The sequence below is a fragment of the Ciona intestinalis genome, chromosome 3 (genome assembly GCF_000224145.3).
Source record: "Ciona intestinalis chromosome 3, KH, whole genome shotgun sequence".
Classification (NCBI taxonomy): domain Eukaryota; kingdom Metazoa; phylum Chordata; class Ascidiacea; order Phlebobranchia; family Cionidae; genus Ciona; species Ciona intestinalis.
Genome location: NC_020168.2, coordinates 2996726 through 3011483, shown reverse-complemented (window position 1 = coordinate 3011483; position 14758 = coordinate 2996726). Strand labels below are relative to the sequence as shown.

Genomic DNA, 14758 nt, shown 5'->3' with positions numbered 1-14758 from the left:
TGATTTGAATCCTAAACCAATTTCGCATTTTTAAACACTGACGAACATCCAGACAGTTATCCTCCAATAAAAATGATTACAAAAATTAGTTGGTAAAGGCACAAATATTTAAAATAAAAAAGTACTGATAATTTTCAGATAGAATACAAATTTAAAGTTGTTTGAATATTTATGAAGAAAATATGTACGGCTGACTCGTTTCTTTCTTATTATATTCTTGTTATAAATTCTTCCTTCCCAATTATTTTTACAAAACTTACAACACTTAAAATTACTAGGTTTAAAAGAAGAATAAGTCCTTTAAAACCACCTCTGTGTTGGAAAACTCATCTTCTGAGTCTTCCTGGTTATTCCCTGTCTCTTTGGCTTTCGAGGACTTTTTGTCTCCTCTCCTTTTTGCTGGAGGAACGGCTGATGCATTGTCAGACATTCTTGCCATTTTTCTGCACGGAAATACAATTTTGTAATTGTTATATACGACTATTGGACATATTGTATGTGTTTTTACAAACCAACATGTTACAACTGCTTTACCAAAAATCAATATCTTATAAGGGCTTTTAAAGAGTTCCATATAAAATGTTTTAAAAAAAAAAGAAATTGTATGACAGGGATTTTTTATATTATGGCATGCCTACTGCTCATAGTGCACAAAAGTATTTTAGGTGGTATGCCATCTCATTTAGTTGTTTGAGAACTGATCTTCTGGCATAAACTATCATGTCGATTTTATTTACACCAACTTTTTATCTGCCATGCAGCGAGATCGTAATTTAAATAAAATTTATATTAAACAGTTTATCTCAGAAAATTAGTCATGGAAAAGACATTTTTCCTTATAGTAATAGCAACAGAATATCCTAATTATGTTTTATTAAAGCTCAACCAACATAAAAGTAAATGAAAATAAATGCAAAATCTCTTAAAACATCAATTTTCGAAATCTAAATGGTAAATAAGAACACTGTATGAAACAAAGAATGACAGAAATTAAAACATGAAAAAAATACAAATTACCTGTCCATTTTTCTTGTACTAAAGACACGTCTTGTTCGTTTAAGTTTTTTATCATTATTGGGTTGTAAGTTTATTTGTTCAACATCATTTGCTGTCAGCTGATATTGCATTCGTGTGCCCAACACAAGGTTGCCAGTCCAGAAGTATTGTAGTGTCTTTAAACTGCAAGTACAAAAGCATAGAAAAAGGAGAATCAGACACACTAGCCGATACTCATATTCTGAATAGCTGTTATCTTTTAAGAGACACCATCTAATAGCATTCATATTATCAAAAAATATGTGGTTGATAGTATCGAGAATACAGTTTAATTAGGCTTGCACTTTCAATTTCTTTACCATAAACTTAAACATGGTTACTTATGTAACCAATTGTAAAGCTACATAATATATGTCAATTTTAGTATGTTTATTCTTAAGAAATTGTGGCCATTAAACAGGTGACTAAGAAAGAATAACTTCTGTTATTAGCAAAAACTGAGGTAATGTGCTAATACCGGCCTAAATTCTATGACCTCTAACATGGCTCTCCATAGTAACAAATCTATTGGCGCATATTGCAAAGAAATGGTAACCACGTACAATTTTTCCTATGTTAGAACAAATCCATTAACCAATATTGTAAAGAAAATGGTGAACACGTACACTTTTACCCTATTTGGATCAATAAGAAAAAATGTAAGAAAATTTTCTCGCTTATTTTTAGTCACTTTGTCAAAATAAGTGAAAATATATTCATTTCTTACTATTTAAGATGTTCCCCATGTATTACATCAGGTGGGGGTTCTGCAGGGTTGGTCGAGAGACAAAGTTTGCGTTCATATTCTGTTAACTCTGTCTTGGCACCTAGCTCCGCTGATAAAATTGGATCAGGTTTTGATTTATCACTTGGTGATGTTGGTTTGTCATCTTTTTTCTTTTCGTTTGGCGATGAAAAAGCTCGTTGTATCCATTTAACATGCACTGCAGCCAACTCTAACTGAAAATTTTGACATTGTAAAATACTCTAGAAAATACTTTATTCTTGGCTACAAAAAGAACAAATTAAGATGTTGCTTACCAAATAAACATTATTGCGACGATTTGACAGAAAATTGTATATTTATGGTTGGAATATTAGTCAATCCAAACCGAAGTCCTTGACAAGGACCTCACTCACCAGGAAATAAAATACTGCTCTACGAAGCTGACACATTACCAACAAAAATATAATAAATCCGATAGCAAAATTATAACTCAGTTGAAACAAACCAGATTTTAGCCAAACCTGTTCAAGAATAACTTTAAATCTAGATTTTGATTTTAAATTGGGTGGTGGAACACCAGGGAACCACAACATTTTACGAAAACATTTGGCGGGTCCTGACAAGACTTGACCAGGGTAAAACTCAGAATCAAAGAATGATCCCTATAAAGTAAAACATGTTTTAAAAACAGGATTTGCTTAGAACTTAAAAGTTAAGGAAAGCTTGAAGCTAAAGCTGTGGCAGAGATAAGCAAGATAGCATCTATTAGATTATGACCATTTTTTTAATTAAAGAGTTAAAGAATTAATGATGATACTTCTTTAATATTTGCATGGCACAGCAATGATAGTCGTTATACCATGTGTGGCTTGTTTCATTCACTTTAAGCTCGCTTCAAGTCACCAGTTTTGTAACTTTGTATGTGGCAGCATAACTACTGAATCTTAGCTTAAAGGGATGTTATTTAAATTTTTTATTATAAATATTGTTATTTCAATTTTTAATGATAATTATTGTTAAATCAATTTTTTGATTATCAAAATTTATAAACCGCTTTTTTATGATTTATATTGTTATTTTAATTTTGGGGTTGTTTATTATTTCTAGCAAAAGGAATGGTTGAAAGCAACTTGCATCATCACTTGCATGTGGGTAAAGATCATCCAGCTGTTCACAACTGTCGTCCTGTAAGTTTATTTTCCCTCTGTAATGTAAAAACAGTTGATTAAGTAAGATATTATAATTGTTTAACGCTTTAAATATGTATTTATGTATGGTAGGATGGGGAAGATGGGACACCTTTAGCACATAATATTTAAACATCCTGATTGTTTTTTAAACAATTAACAACGGTCTTTAGGAGTAGTGAGGATACGCTATTATAATTCTTTAATGTGAAGGGGAAGATGGGACACCTTTAGCACATATTATTTAAGTATCCTGATTGTGTTTAAAGGAATAGGGTTTTATAATTCTTTACTACCTAAAGCGATAAGAAAATAGAATAAAAAAGATGTTCCATCTTTCCCCACCCTACAGTACTATGTTATATTATTTCATTCTGTACTGCCAACTGTGTAGCAGATGCTTTTCCACTGGCAATCATTGATAGAATTAAACATAAATTTTCAATTACATATTATAACAATGCCCCATGCATTCATCAAACAAATGACAGAGATATGAAACAGGATGCAGCCAAGAAAGTCACTTCCTTGATGAAGCAGTCAGCATCCACACATAATTATCATTTCAATCAATCAACATGTAACTTTGTCAGTGTTTAATGCTTCTGGAAGTATGTTAATGTATGACGTAGTTGAAATAAAACCTTTTCATGTTTTGATATTGACATATAAGCTAGCACTCGAGCATCTCCTTTTTTTACCAGTCGGCTAAAAATTGGGCAGGAAATTGAGCCCATTTGCTAGTGCTATATTGTTACACAGCAAGAGTAAAATTATTTTAAAAAATGAAACAATTAAAAGATAATGAGACTAGTCATAACCTGAAAGAAAAAAAAAGAACAAATCTTGATAAAATAAAAGAAAAAAAATTGAACAAATCTTGATAAAAAAAAACTAAAAAAAACTGAACAAATCTATACTAATTATTTCCTTGTACCTTGCACCATTTGAGAATCTAAGAACAAGAAGTCCAACAGCACTTGAAATATGACCAACCCAAGGTCCATATGCCACCAAATCTCCATCCATTAATGGCTAAGATTAAAAAACGACAGAATCAATTTATAGTTGCTTGGCATGTGAAGGGTTTGTTTAAATCAGTGGTCCCCAACACGTGGGTCGTGACCCCGAATGGGGTCGCCTGAACGTATTCCGGGGTCTCCACAACTAACAATTAATTCGGTGACATTGATAAAACGGTAATAAAACATTCTAAAAAAGAATTTTGTTGCAAGATGTCGTTGCAGTGCATAATCTTTTAACTGAGAAGAATAGTTTAGGAATGGTAAGACTTAAGAGTGTAGGTTATTTTTTTAATTGTGGGGTGCAAGTGATAAGTTTACTACACACCATGATAGATTGTGCACCAATTATTTAACAGAAATTCCCAGTAAATGGCGGTTACAAATCCTATACTAAATAGTACAGAGTATAGATTTTACTTACATAGATGCGTTTAAGTGACTTGCAATGAATATTCTTAAGTATTTTGTTTGTTCCCACAACTGCAACATCACAGTGTACATCCACATCAAGCACTGTTCCGAGCTGTTAAATGAAACCGCTAATATTAGTATATATTAGGTGTATTTAGAACAAAAATAGGATAGTTACATCTTGTGAATGGAATGTTATTTATACGTGGCCTAAAATTTTTTAGTGATAACACTGGTGAACTATTTTATACACCTCGTGGGCTTTTACAAGTTGCATGTTAAATTTTAATGAATAAAAAAGTGACTTGCCCAAGGACACATACATTAAGTGTTTTGAACAGCTGTATGAGTTTGCTACACAGGTGTTTTATTGAACTTTCATTCTCTTAAAACGAGAATGACCTGAAACGGGAATGACTGCTAATAATTAAGAGTAATCATTACATTCGGTCAATTGGTCTTAAACTATTTTCATCCAGGTACATGCCGGTATTAGTAAGAGGTACTACCCACAATCATACAGCGTTTTATACTGGCTTTAAAATTAAATAAAGGCTTGAATCCTGATAAATCTATTATGTATATACCTGGCTTCCATTCATTTCATGAACTACATCTCTTGGTAAAGTTGAACGATCAACCAACTGTATCTGAAATTCATAGATAAAACATTAGGAACACGTTTAGAACTTAGCATTAAAGATCATAAAAAGATCAGAAAGCAAGTTTTAACAACTGTTGTTTTGTCGCTAAATCCTGTCTTTTCGTTTAAAATATTTCTAAATCTCCGCTACAGTAATCGAAGAAACAAATATAATTATTATGTCATACAATAGATAGCGGTTTAATTTAAATCAAATCCAATCAAATTTTATCTACTTTTGATTCGTGCACGGTTTCCTCTGATCCTTCTGGATACCAAGTCAACCTCACATGACCTGGTTCCAGTTCATTATCACTGTAATCATCCATGTCAGAGTCAGACTCGTCATCAGACTCCATGTCTGTTGTCATAAAATAAAAAATTTTAACACTTTTTAAATTTGCACTTGGGTAGATTAAATTTAAAAAATGAAATACTTACCATAAAATATCTAAGAGATTCGTATTCATAGCAAAAACGAGTCATTAAAACATAAAAATGGATAAAAATATTGGTAGCAATGAATGGCTATCAAACCCAACAGCAACTCACAATAAGTAAGATACCTATTTAAAAAGCAGTTAGAAGAAAAGTTTGTGTCAAACCAGTCACCTAAGGTTATATAGTATTTGTTAGGTGCCTAGGCAGAGTGGTTAGCGCGCCTGCTTCTAACCCAGTGGTAAATGGGTTTTAGTCTCAACGTTGCTACCATTGTGGACGTTTGTGTGCTTGGGCAAGACACTTAACGGCAATTGCTTCAACTCAGCGGTCATTAATGGGTAGTCCATATCACCAGCCATATATTAAAAAAAAATTCTCGCCACGCGAGGATAAAGTAAGTTACATTTATTCAATCAACAATAACATAATCTCAATACTAGTTTATATGGTTAAGCCATACATAAAGAAATTTTAGAAATAAATAAATCAACTAATACCTACCAACAGTCTTTTCAATCAAACCGTATCTTACTCTCCCATTACTTGACTTTCCAATAATAATATCTTCAGGATAAAAGTTTGGTTCCGACATTGATTTGTTTATTTTAAATGATTTAAGAACACAAAAAATGACTATATGTATTCAATTATAATACCAGTCTGTAAACTTAAAAAAAAACATATACTAAGACAATCCATTAAGATGAAATATGGTTCAGTGTAGAATATAAGACCAATGCTAGTTTTGTATTCTGTATTATTTTGCAATGTAATGTCATTTAACCAAAATTTTTCTTTAAATTAACAAATGCTTTAGCATTAATCACCAATACATTACTGCCAAAAATTGCAATAACAAAGTAAAACAACACATATTTAACCACAGCAGTGTTTCAGAAGTGGATAAGAACAAAATACACAAATATGCAGCATTATTAAACACTATACATTGTCATTAACTAAGCAACATTTTTAAACTAATATCTATATTTTGTGGAATAATCTTTTGGCGAAACTACCAGACCTCTTCCCTTCCTTGCGCCGCGATAAATTGTTTCTAGAATATCAATCATTTCTTGTTTATCCTCCATTGGCCAATTGATTTTGTTGTTGTTACCAGTTCCTAAATCAATCATAATGTGTTTGTTCCGATAAAAAAACATGGTCGTGCAGGGGTCATAAAGTTCGTACATCTTGTTAAAATCAGGAACCTCTGTAATATCAACGAGGTATGTGACCGCAAAGTTTTTCACTTTGTCTGCGATGCTGTAAAGAGTTTCGTCCATCGTCATGCAAGCGGGGTCCCAATCATGGCCAAAACGAATGACAACAACTCGTTCTTGCTCATTCAGAATGGCCTGATCTACTTGCCAGCCATTGGTTAAATGTGGAAGCATATAAGACATTACTACTGTGGTGGTCTAATACAGAGTAGTAAAAAAAAAAATCCTATTTGTATTTCCCTATTCTTGCTGTAAGTAATAGCTCAGTTGGTATACAGAAATCTGAAATATCACCAAAGCGTTGTGAATTTAATTTTAGATATTAACAATTAATGGCAATTGGTTTTACAAAGAATAGTTTACTAATAAACGTTAAAAAGAACAGAAAGGCAAAAAATAGGAAGAAAAATACTAAGTTCTAATGAGAATCACCCTTTATTCTACCATAACTTCTCTACAATTATCTAAGGGAGCAAAAATAAAACAATCACATGCTCGCAACAACTTGACATGACCTACAATATATCTACTACATTAGTCTTTCATACAACCTATATTTTTCACTGTTACTGCACAAGAGAAACAAGAACTCGTCAAAATAGCTGGTGGTAGTGCATAGTTCATAAACCGTACTTGGCTTTTTAAAATCTGATACCAAACACTAAATTGGGATTCCAACACAAACAATTAACTCAATTTTAAAAGTTGTCCACACACTCTAGTCTATACAGTACTCTTAGCATAGCTTGTGATAGGTAATGATAATGATATGCAGTAGTGAGTACGCAGCAGTAGAATATCCGAAAACCGGAACTATAAGAATAGTGAACACTATATTTCCTAGAATATAAGTAAAATTTAAATCATATTAACCTAAGTTCCAATTTTGATGAAAGTGAAATGATTTGACCAGATACTCATAAACCAGACATAATGAAAATAAAAGTAAACAAAACACTTGATAAAATTTTTGCTTATCAGATATCTTGTAATTAAAACACCAAAACTACAACCAACATTATTTATAAAGTACATACACTTGTTTGCTGGACACTCAAACATAATAGATTAAATTTTCATTCATTGGTTGACAGTTGAAACATTAGCTTGTCAATGTTAGTTCATTCATTGTTGGTGCTGAAGTTTTATCTTTTTTCTTTGATTTCTTGTTCTTTGTAACCACCGGTGTAGGTTTATAGTTATCACAGCATGGGTATTTAGTAAGCCGGGTAAATTTCTTGATCGTTTCATCAGTGACTTCATTCCTTGCAGCTTGGTGCTTGCCAATCAATGCTTGCAAAACTACGATAAGTTTCTGTTTTAGCTCCCCAGTCAATAGCTCTCCACTTGAGTAATCTTTTTTTATTTGGTCTAATTCGTCATCATCCATGAGGAAGAAGGAGAGATACTGGATAGAAACATCAACTTCACAGTTGCCTCCAAACTCCCTGTGCAGCTCGACTGTGTCACGACCGCCCGAGAACGCGTACTTGTTAATCTTTTTTTTGATTTGGTTGGCAGTGTCAGTGAGAAATATAGATGATGTAGGGTCTGAAGAACTCATCTTAGTTTGAGCGCCTTGCAGGGCGGGGAAGAACACCGAGTGTAAAAGCGCGGGTTTTCTGTATTGTAGTCTTGGTGCAACATCACGTGTCATTCTGAAATAAGGGTCCTGGTCTATTGCACAAGGTATGAGACATGGGATGTCCTTGCATCCATTAAAAATGTGGGGAAAGCTTGATGAAAACGAGGGAGCAGCTTGTATTGCAGGAAAACTTATCTTACCAATGCAGTCACTGTCCCCAAAGCCAAAGATACCTTTAACTTGGTTATAGGTGACACATTTTTCAACTCTTTTCATATTCCAATAAAACTCTTTGCATGAGCCTATATAATCAAGGTCTGAAAAAATAAAAGTTTTGTCCGGATCGAAACCGCAAGCAATGATATCCTTCATATTCTCATATGACAGCCGATAGCATTCTTCCAAGGCCAGATCCTTCCACAAAAACTTTTCATCATCTGTAAGCTGCACCACAACAGGGACATCAAACGCCTCTTGAAGGTATTGTGTCATCATGAATGGTATCATGTGACCTACATGCATGGATTGTGATGACGGCCCTCGACCAGTATAAAGGTAAAATGGTTTGTTTTGTTCATACAAGGTAAGGATATAGTCAAGCTCACGGTGCGAGAAAAACATTCCACGTTTTAAAAATGGATGCAACTTTTTGCCACGTTTTGCCACAATTGCCTCAAACCTTTGAAGAAGGGCCTCATCTACTTTACTTGATCCGAATCTTTTTATTAACTTATCATAATCCACTCCTTTGGCGCTGCTAGATTGAACTTCCCATGGGTTAACAATGTCCTGTTCGAGTCCGTCAACTTTATTCTCTCCTTCAGAGTTTGTTGAACCGTTCACTTTGCCGTTCGAATCCATTTATTTTATAGCAGCTTTATAAACCTATTCTTACGTTTAGCTTGCTTAATATACAAATACGTTAGATTTGTTTACTTTTGTTAACTTACGTTCAATCAAGATAAAGTTGTAACATTCGATATAACGAAAATTCCAGCTACACAACTTACCAAACGCGATGACGCAATTACACAACATATGTTGAGAACAAAATATTATTCCACGGTATATACTTGAACAGTTGTCCGTATTTACTTTCTTGTTGGTATGTAATTACTTTGGACTGCTCCAAAGTTTTACCAGTCGATCTGTATAGGAAACAGTAAAACTAAATAACCTAAAATATGGAAAGGAATCAACATTAAACATGGAATCGTAAGTTGCAATTGTATGTGTGCGTTGTTTTACACAGGTGCTTAGTTCGGCAAGTGTACAGATTTACGTGTGTGCAGTTTTTGCGGGGACATGTGTGCCTATTTTTTTGGCAGGCAATTTGATAACTATGTTTTAAATTATCCACAAAACACCCAAAACAAGTATTTCTAGCATAATAATAATTCAAGTTTATTGTTTCTTTACTGACATATTAATAATTAAGCCTTTATTAATGTAATGGTTGACTAAGAACGATCGAAAACAAATCTGTATAGGCCTTCTAGTCCACGATTTTAAGTGCGTCGTTAATACAGGTCTATGGGTAAAACATATACACATCTTGTTGGATAAAAAGCGCTACACCCAACAAAAACGACCGACTCAAAAGATTCAAATATATCTCCCTTGACCGCACAACAAAATGTTTCTTATCTGCATTTTACTTCCCTCGCCCAAACACAGTTTTGTTTAATAAGACTTACAACAGCTAGCAACAGCTAAATTGACTATGGTTACTAGACATAAGGGTGGCTTTTGTATTGTTAAATATTGACTGTTGCTGTCAGGTTACATTTATACTTCCATGCGACCATTTTTAATAAGTGTCTAATAAGTGTCTTACTTTCGCGGTTTAATGTGTAGTATAAGAGTAATAAAATGTTTAAATAAACAGTACACCAAAACCTGGAGTACCACACGCTAAACTAATTTTAATAAAATCCTTCTCAAATGTCACTTCATAGAAGACAAGAGACTACAGAACAAAAGAAACACAAATTATTTAAATGATGTAGGTGTTTTATTTATACAGACGACCAACATTTAACAGTTTTGTTTTTCATTTATTGCTCAGCAAGAGCGTGATCATGGTTCTCCATGATAAGTTGCATCAAAGAATCGTCAACAGAATCGTCAACTGCAGATGAATGTAACCCAATTATCGTTGTGCGTCGGACAAACGACAATGTCGATATAACACAGGTGTTTTGGGGCATAACACACGACAGCTCTAACCCAGTGGTCACTAATGGGTTGTCCGGATTGTCGCAATACAAAAAAACAACCACCACCACGCACAGAGTTGCATACGTTGCAACTTGTACAAGCGGATATGGGGTGTATAAAACATGAAACTTCTGTTATAACATCTGCCGCTTCCCGCCTCGCGATGGTACGTTAGTTGAACCAGTGACTAGTTACAAAAAAATACATAAAAAAAAACAAACACATATTCCACATTTCGCCGTCGCCGATAACATTATTTATTTTTGCTGCGAAAAAAAATCAAAAAAATAATTTAGCGGCGCATAGACCATTAATTACCTCTTTGCATTTGCATTTGGCTCCACGGAGATGTAAATACCCTCAATATTCTAAAAGCAGCACCTACCGCACTGTCGGTAAGGACGAGGAGACCGATGACAAGCAAGAGTAGAAACGATGTCTTATTCATCTGCAGAAATAAATATTAGTCACCACACATAAGTAAAACAAACCATCAACTCACTTTGTTGCCTTCTGAAAGAACTGATGACTTTGTACCAGAAATCACCGACTTTTATAATAAAAGTGGCGGATATTAAACGCGTAAATATTTCCGAAACGCTTTGATTTTAAAAGAAGAAGTTCCATTTCTCCACGAAATCTGGCATGTTTTTGTGGTGTCTGAAAATGTTTTCGCCTTGGTTTTCTAATTTTCCAAACAAGTGAGATATTTAAACTGTCAGCCATATATCTAGTGGGTTGGGGTAAGATGGGACACCTTTAGCGCATAATATATAAATATTCTGATCGTATTTTAAACAATTAAAAACTGTCTACGGGAGTCGTGATGATACGGTTTTAAAGTCTTTGAACGTTCTTTGTTAACAACCAAATGGGACGAGAAAATCGAATGAAATGGTGTCCCATCTTACCCCACTCTACTATATAAAGAATATTCACCAATAATTAGATGCATATGCGATACTTGTAAGCAGGCACTAATGTATGAAACAAAACGCCCGCGTTTTAACCATTGTGGTTTTCCGCCACGCAAGGATACATAAATTGTATTTGTTGATTCACACGTACTTCTTTCATACATAAGCTAGATTCATATACATGACAGGGAATAATGATACTACAAACGCACACGACGCATTAGTTTAACAAAAGCATGTACATGATGGTGGTTAATTGCACCAGCCATTCTTCATCAAAACAACTTCATTCTTCTAATCAACATCAACTTCCCCGAACTGTTCACGTGATGTTTGAATTAACAACTTCCTGCGATGCTGTTTGACTACATTGCAGTTTCAGTCGGCATTGCTGGATGTGAAATGAATAATTGGCGTGGTGGGCGACTGTTGTTTTTGTGATCAATATTTGTTTCTGTAGATGAATAAGTCGACGTTTTTTTCTTTTTCTTGTCAATTTCACCGAAACTGCGCTGTGCGACGGACCCAGTGCCAAATGAATATAGTGGCACCAGCAGTAATGGGGACAAAGTGCGTGTATTACTAAAACCACAATCAATAAATTGTTAGAATAAAACAAAAAGTGTCGCCCTTGTCTTCTATTTAAGTTCTGATATCACTGAAGGTGATTTTTTTAATTAAAAACAGTCTTAACAGGAGAGCACAGCCCTAATGAGTAAGCACGTAATATAATTAGACCTTTAACTAACATGGTCGACTAAGCTTGGTCAAAAACAAACATGAAGTACCAAACCCCTTCGGTTGGAAATAATGTGCCGAGTGCAAACGTTTAATAAAGGTCCAAGGTATATTTAGGTTTTAGCGCTTTAAAGCGAAAAGTTAAGTTTCCAGTTTTAACTTTTCTCTATTTCTATTTGAATAAAGCTCGAACTAGAAAATTGTTAGAGATGCGTCACAGTCGGAAAAGTGCCTGCCACCCAAATTTAACGCCATTGTTGAAATCTGCCCTTGATATACTGCCATGCCTGAACGTTGATTGGTTTACCACTTAGTTTCCAGTTGTGTGTATTGTTTACCGTAGTTAATTTTGTTGAGCTGGACGAGTAAAAGTTGTTCCAATGGACGCCTCTTGTTATAATTGATTTATTTTTTCGGTGCAGTTTGCCAGCTTCAGTGCTTTTGAGCAAACAGAAACGTCATCGTTAATCACTTGCTAATTATATGTGGTTTTAGGTCGAAGAAATTATTCTAAGAAAAGAAATTATAAGTTTTTGAATATATATTATGGTTTCATTTAAATCAAGAGATTAACAATAAATGCAAAAATGCATAATTACAATATGTGAAAAAAATCATGGCAAAGTACACGAACAACTTTTCGACGAAAAAGATTATATACAAAGCCACTTACGTGCTCAATTATACAGTACTAAAGTTAAAGGAATTTAAACCAATCGCGCCAATGATTTTGATTAGCCGCAGTCTCCCGATTTTTATTCATTCCCCGGGCATGTAAAACGTCGTCCTTACAACTCGTTGCAACTGTACAAGGCAGTTTGAATGAAGCAGCGACAAAGTTGCACACTTTGGATTTACTCAGTGCAGGATTATATTTGTTTCTTCTACAAGCGTTGAAGTTAAGTATTATTGCTACTGTTTGTGCTTGCTTAATTATAAACTATATTTTATTTAGTTTTGCTTAAATATAAACTAGTTCTTTAATGTACTTACACTAGAATGTGAGTATTTATGAATATATTACATACATATGTGTATACCTATTGTATTAAACAATTTTAGTATTGTGCCTTGCGAATGATATTCTTAGTTTATCTGTTATATCTACTTTAATATTTAACAAACTTATTTCAGGAAATTCGCTACGGTTGTTAATTTTGTCACAACAGACGTCACTTGCGACGTGACATCGGTTTACATAATCGCTACGTTACGTCACAATACTTTTGTATGACATCGCGTCATACCCGCTTCGCCATCGCTCGCGATTATTACGTCATAGTCAGATTCACGCTCAAGACCACACGTTTGCGACGTCCCATTGCGGTTTCTCGTATGCGCTTGCTTTTCGCGACATTGTTTCATGGGGCCCCATGCGCGCTTTGCGTCGTCGCAAGGCACATTACGTATACTTTCATGTTAAGTTTAATCTAAAATATATTCGTGCTGTTAGCTAGAAATGGAGCATGAAGATCAAAGATTTGGTAAAGTATAAATCACAATAGGCATTATTACGTACACCCGTTCTTTTCTAGATGACATCAGAGATGTGACGTCTTGAAGTGGTGATGACGCAACAGAAGAACCCACTTCGTAAGTTGTTTGGTTTCGTCACAATCTTTATTATTTGAAACAACATTTTTTAAATATTTAGAACCTGGTATGTGACGTCACAGAGGATCCAGAAGACAAACTGCAAATAAGGAAAAAAGTAATTGTGACGTCATAAATATTCCAACATTTAACTATTTTATTGTTACAAAAAGCCCGGCGTATATTCTAGAATCTAAAACAAATATATATAGCCGTTATTATAGTTGTTCAAAACACGATCAAGGTGTTTGGATATTATATGCTAAAGGTGTCCCATCTTCTTTTTTTACGAAATGGGACGATCGAAGACTTGAACCTTTTTACCCCAACTTAATTTACATTAAATTTACATTTGTTTTGCAGACGAAGAGCAGAGACGAAGACGACGAAAAAAGCTGGTTTGAGGTTTTGCTTAGGCTTAGGAGTTGTGTTGTTGGGGTGTGGTTGCTGGAGCACTCTTACAGTGTTGCCGGATTTGTGTTTGTCTCTCATTTTTGCTGGACCTAATGTGGCCAGCCTTTTTGTCAGTCACTACTTTAGTGCATTTTGCATGTCACTGAAATATATTCAATGAAACTATGGCAAACATCTTGCTGGATCGGATTCTGTTGTTGTACACGTCATTATGTGTTTCGTCTGCAAAGGTCGAACTCTTTAGCGATTCTGCATTTTCCTAATCACTTGATAAGAACGGCATGTTGGTACACAAATACTTGAGTAATATCCACGCGCATTATAATATACCCGCAGATAAAACTTTTAGATTTAACATCCCTCATTTTTTTTATTAATTAATTGTCCTTGTGAAAATGTTGCTATTTTTCTGCAAAAGCCTAATTGTGACGCTGGCCACGTTACAATTACGCTATACGTCGATGGGTCTTCAAGGCCCAGCGTTCGGTGCGGTTAAGTCACGGTTCTAGACTGAGTTACGTTACTGTTGGGTTGTTGCGTAGACGTCGCCGCCAGTGATGCTACGCTAGTTTTAGGTCACTACCGGTACTGTGATGCTA

At 34.5% G+C, this 14758-nt stretch overlaps 3 protein-coding genes and 2 long non-coding RNA genes across 8 annotated transcripts in view; 1 reads left to right on the top strand and 4 right to left on the bottom strand.

Annotated features, from left to right (window-relative positions):
* LOC101243326 ((E3-independent) E2 ubiquitin-conjugating enzyme UBE2O-like) overlaps window positions 1-6132 on the bottom strand; it is a 12929-nt gene extending 6797 nt beyond the window's left edge. Inside the window, exons 1-10 of one of the 4 annotated variants that reach the window (XM_018811216.2) lie at window positions 5971-6132; window positions 5265-5389; window positions 4973-5035; window positions 4396-4497; window positions 3887-3984; window positions 2897-2966; window positions 2284-2424; window positions 1763-1995; window positions 1018-1179; window positions 311-443 (exon numbers count right to left, since the gene is read on the bottom strand). In XM_018811216.2, the coding sequence (XP_018666761.1) occupies window positions 311-443; window positions 1018-1179; window positions 1763-1995; window positions 2284-2424; window positions 2897-2966; window positions 3887-3984; window positions 4396-4497; window positions 4973-5035; window positions 5265-5389; window positions 5971-6061 (1218 nt within the window). In that variant the 5' untranslated portion in view covers window positions 6062-6132. The remainder of the gene's footprint in view (window positions 1-310; window positions 444-1017; window positions 1180-1762; window positions 1996-2283; window positions 2425-2896; window positions 2967-3886; window positions 3985-4395; window positions 4498-4972; window positions 5036-5264; window positions 5390-5970) is intronic. The other 3 variants (XM_018811217.2, XM_026833901.1, XM_026833900.1) reach the window with 3 other exon arrangements.
* LOC100179239 (thioredoxin-like protein 4A) lies at window positions 6129-6965 on the bottom strand. The gene has a single exon (XM_018811219.1). The coding sequence runs from the start codon at window positions 6873-6875 to the stop codon at window positions 6447-6449; it is 429 nt and encodes a 142-aa protein (XP_018666764.1). The 5' UTR covers window positions 6876-6965; the 3' UTR covers window positions 6129-6446.
* Window positions 6966-6973: 8 nt separating this feature from the next.
* LOC100180832 (tryptophan--tRNA ligase, cytoplasmic) lies at window positions 6974-9191 on the bottom strand. The gene has a single exon (XM_002122365.4). The coding sequence runs from the start codon at window positions 9136-9138 to the stop codon at window positions 7795-7797; it is 1344 nt and encodes a 447-aa protein (XP_002122401.1). The 5' UTR covers window positions 9139-9191; the 3' UTR covers window positions 6974-7794.
* Window positions 9192-10272: 1081 nt separating this feature from the next.
* Window positions 10273-11107, bottom strand: LOC104265520. The gene is made up of 3 exons (XR_717181.2): window positions 11000-11107; window positions 10816-10945; window positions 10273-10408 (listed from the first exon to the last, which is right to left on the bottom strand). It is a non-coding gene; the product is annotated as an uncharacterized LOC104265520 (long non-coding RNA).
* Window positions 11108-13591: 2484 nt separating this feature from the next.
* Window positions 13592-14488, top strand: LOC108949308. The gene is made up of 3 exons (XR_001974657.2): window positions 13592-13745; window positions 13807-13863; window positions 14109-14488. It is a non-coding gene; the product is annotated as an uncharacterized LOC108949308 (long non-coding RNA).
* The last annotated feature ends 270 nt before the right edge of the window (window positions 14489-14758 follow it).

What these genes read in the sequence shown, in the direction of transcription:
- LOC100179239 (XM_018811219.1), bottom strand. Translation starts at nt 6,875, where the DNA reads ATGTCTTATATGCTTCCACATTTAACCAATGGCTGGCAAGTAGATCAG.
- LOC100180832 (XM_002122365.4), bottom strand. Translation starts at nt 9,138, where the DNA reads ATGGATTCGAACGGCAAAGTGAACGGTTCAACAAACTCTGAAGGAGAG.